Source organism: Biomphalaria glabrata, chromosome 13 (assembly GCF_947242115.1).
Source record: "Biomphalaria glabrata chromosome 13, xgBioGlab47.1, whole genome shotgun sequence".
NCBI classification, from domain to species: Eukaryota; Metazoa; Mollusca; class Gastropoda; family Planorbidae; genus Biomphalaria; species Biomphalaria glabrata.
In genome coordinates this window covers 14,288,575-14,292,380 of record NC_074723.1, presented here as the reverse complement: position 1 = coordinate 14,292,380, position 3,806 = coordinate 14,288,575, and the positions used below count along the sequence as shown (strand labels likewise).

Below are 3,806 nucleotides of genomic sequence, written 5' to 3'. Positions count from 1 at the left end.
TTAAGATGCTTCTTGTTTGAAATGCTTTTTGTTTGAGATGCTTTTTATTTGAGATTCTTCTTGTCTGAGATGCTTCTTGTTTGAGATGCTTCTTGTTTGAGATGCTTCTTGTTTGAGATGCTTCTTGTTTGAGATGCTTCTTGTTTGAGATGCTTTTTGTTTGAGATGCTTCTTGTTTGAGATGCTTCTTGTCTGAGATGCTTTTTGTTTGAGATGCTTCTTGTCTGAGATGCTTCTTGTTTGAGATGCTTCTTGTTTGAGATGCTTCTTGTTTGAGATGCTTCTTGTTTGAGATGCTTCTTGTTTGAGATGCTTCTTGTTTGAGATGCTTCTTGTTTGAGATGCTTCTTGTTTGAGATGCTTCTTGTTTGAGATGCTTCTTGTTTGAGATGCTTCTTGTATGAGATGCTTCTTGTTTGAGATGCTTCTTGTTTGAGATGCTTCTTGTTTAAGATGCTTCTTGTTTTGAGATGCTTCTTGTTTGAGATGCTTCTTGTTTGAGATGCTTCTTGTTTGAGATGCTTCTTGTTTGAGATGCTTCTTGTTTTGAGATGCTTCTTGTTTTGAGATGCTTCTTGTTTGAGATGCTTCTTGTTTGAGATGCTTCTTGTTTGAGATGCTTCTTGTTTGAGATGCTTCTTGTTTAAGATGCTTCTTGTTTGAGATGCTTCTTGTTTGAGATGCTTCTTGTTTGAGATGTTTCTTGTTTGAGATGCTACTTGTTTGCGATGCTTCTTGTTTGAGATGCTTCTTGTTTGAGATGCTTCTTGAAATGCTTTTTGTTTGAGATGCTTCTTGTTTGAGATGCTTCTTGTTTGAGATGTTTCTTGTCTGAGATGCTTCTTGTTTGAGATGCTTCTTGTTTGAGATGCTTCTTGTTTGAGATGCTTCTTGTTTGAGATGTTTCTTGTTTGAGATGCTACTTGTTTGCGATGCTTCTTGTTTGAGATGCTTCTTGTTTGAGATGCTTCTTGAAATGCTTTTTGTTTGAGATGCTTCTTGTTTGAGATGCTTCTTGTTTGAGATGTTTCTTGTCTGAGATGCTTCTTGTTTGAGATGCTTCTTGTTTGAGATGCTTCTTGAAATGCTTTTTGTTTGAGATGCTTCTGTTTGAGATGCTTCTTGTTTGAGATGCTTCTTGTTTGAGATGCTTCTTGTTTGAGATGTTTCTTGTTTGTGATGCTTCTTGTTTGAGATGCTTCTTGTTTGAGATGTTTCTTGTTTGAGATGCTTCTTGTTTGCGATGCTTCTTGTTTGAGATGCTTCTTGTTCGCGATGCTTCTTGTTTGAGATGCTTCTTGAAATGCTTTTTGTTTGAGATGTTTCTTGTTTGAGATGCTTTAGGAGAACATAACTCAATGTTTAAGAGTTACAGTACGTTGATTGAAATAGTCAGGCTTAGTTATATCAGAAATCTACTTTAATTTTATAACGAGGATCATAATTATAATCATGGGTTGGGTCTATGTCTAGTCATATAATTACTCCTTGATACCCAAGGCACACCACAGAAAAAGGTGACCTTTACATCGACGCCTTCGAGGTCTCGGAGGTCACGTTTACATCATCTGACCTATAATGATGTTACTGTGCAAGGTTGTTTTGTAAATGAACACCCTTAACATTTGTCTCCTAATCAAAAGGAAATAATCAGTTTCGTATAACATACTCCTTTGTAGCTCAATATGAAAGTATTGCAAATATTAAGTGAATGTACACTGAAGACAATGTGAATGGATGTGCTAACAGATAGATCGTACTTTACGTTTCAAAGAGCACTGTTTTTTTTTTTGTTGTTTGTATGACTTGTTAATTTAAAATCCCAGTCTTCGAATCCAGGACCCCGGTTTGGAAACCAAGCGCTTTACCGATCTTTGGGCGAGGGGTCCCGGGTTCAAATCCTAGTGAAAACTGAGATTTTTTATTTCAATATCCACCTAGCTCTAATGGGGAAAAGCAAAGGCGGTTGGTCGTTGTGCTGGTCACATGACAACCTCGTTAACCGTAAGCCACGGAAACAGATGACCTTTACATTATCTGCCCTATAGACCACAAGGTCTGAAAGGGAAACTTTACTTTTTATGACTCTTGTAGTTCTATTGTGCTTGAATTTTTTTTTCTGCTAGCTCAAGAAATAATCTCTGCTAGTTACGGGTCATGATCTACTTTTAACATCGTGATATTGACATAAGGTACCAATGATGCAGACTGAGAAACCAGCATGTCACTGCTACTGCATGACGTCATAATCTACTCATTCCATACCTCACACACACACAGACACAATTACAAACTTGTCCTCCGACCCCCATGAGATGTCCTTGAACTCACAATGGCCCCCAACTGATTCGCAAGCTCATGAATCGTGCGTGATCCACCGGTCTAAGTTCACTTCCTTTTTGACTGAAACTTGGGACTTTGATTTTATTTTCTAGTGCTTGGAGAAATGTTCAAATTAAATTCGTCTTGTCATAAAGTCATGCGACTCTGGGGGCGATTATATATAAAACTATGAACTGGTATCAACTTAGGGTTATCAAACTACTGGCCACAAAGACGACATGCCCCCATTTATTAGTTATTTTTTTCCTCAGTCCATAAGGCATCGTCTTGAAATGTCCAAATGTCCGGATTTTGCCCTGTTCCTTATTGCGATGACATGGTAGCCTATCAAATGTCTCGCTCTGTTCCTTATTGCGATGACATAGTAGCCTATCAAATGTCTCGCTCTGTTCCTTATTGCGATGACATGGTAGCCTATCAAATGTCTCGCTCTGTTCCTTATTGCGATGACATGGTAGCCTATCAAATGTCTCGCTCTGTTCCTTATTGCGATGACATGGTAGCCTATCAAATGTCTCGCTCTGTTCCTTATTGCGATGACATGGTAGCCTATCAAATGTCTCGCTCTGTTCCTTATTGCGATGACATGGTAGCCTATCAAATGTCTCGCTCTGTTCCTTATTGCGATGACATAGTAGCCTATCAAATGTCTCGCTCTGTTCCTTATTACGATGACATAGTAGCCTATCAAATGTCTCGCTCTGTTCCTTATTGCGATGACATGGTAGCTTATCAAATGTCTCGCTCTGTTCCTTATTGCGATGACATAGTAGCCTATCAAATGTCTCGCTCTGTTCCTTATTACGATGACATAGTAGCCTATCAAATGTCTCGCTCTGTTCCTTATTGCGATGACATGGTAGCTTATCAAATGTCTCGCTCTGTTCCTTATTGCGATGACATAGTAGCCTATCAAATGTCTCGCTCTGTTCCTTATTGCGATGACATGGTAGCCTATCAAATGTCTCGCTCTGTTCCTTATTGCGATGACATAGTAGCCTATCAAATGTCTCGCTCTGTTCCTTATTGCGATGACATGGTAGCCTATCAAATGTCTCGCTCTGTTCTTTATTGCGATGACATAGTAGCCTATCAAATGTCTCGCTCTGTTCCTTATTGCGATGACATGGTAGCTTATCAAATGTCTCGCTCTGTTCCTTATTGCGATGACATAGTAGCCTATCAAATGTCTCGCTCTGTTCCTTATTGCGATGACATGGTAGCCTATCAAATGTCTCGCTCTGTTCCTTATTGCGATGACATGGTAGCTTATCAAATGTCTCGCTCTGTTCCTTATTGCGATGACATGGTAGCTTATCAAATGTCTCGCTCTGTTCCTTATTGCGATGACATAGTAGCCTATCAAATGTCTCGCTCTGTTCCTTATTGCGATGACATGGTAGCCTATCAAATGTCTCGCTCTGTTCCTTATTGCGATGACATAGTAGCCTATCAAATGTCTC

At 39.3% G+C, this 3,806-nt stretch overlaps 1 protein-coding gene across 1 annotated transcript; it reads right to left on the bottom strand.

The window, feature by feature from the left end:
- LOC129922417 (involucrin-like) lies at nucleotides 1-2,247 on the bottom strand. Its single transcript, XM_056008407.1, has 2 exons — nucleotides 2,167-2,247; nucleotides 1-1,338 (listed from the first exon to the last, which is right to left on the bottom strand). The coding sequence occupies exons 1-2, from the start codon at nucleotides 2,245-2,247 to the stop codon at nucleotides 1-3; spliced, it is 1,419 nt and encodes a 472-aa protein (XP_055864382.1).
- Between the last annotated feature and the right edge of the window lie 1,559 nt (nucleotides 2,248-3,806).

What these genes read in the sequence shown, in the direction of transcription:
- LOC129922417 (XM_056008407.1), bottom strand. Translation starts at nt 2,247, where the DNA reads ATGACGTCATGCAGTAGCAGTGACATGCTGGTTTCTCAGTCTGCATCA. An exon ending in TCAATATCACGATGTTAAAA is followed by an intron (nt 1,339 to 2,166) that starts GTAGATCATGAC and finishes GTTCTCCTAAAG; the next exon opens with CATCTCAAACAAGAAACATC.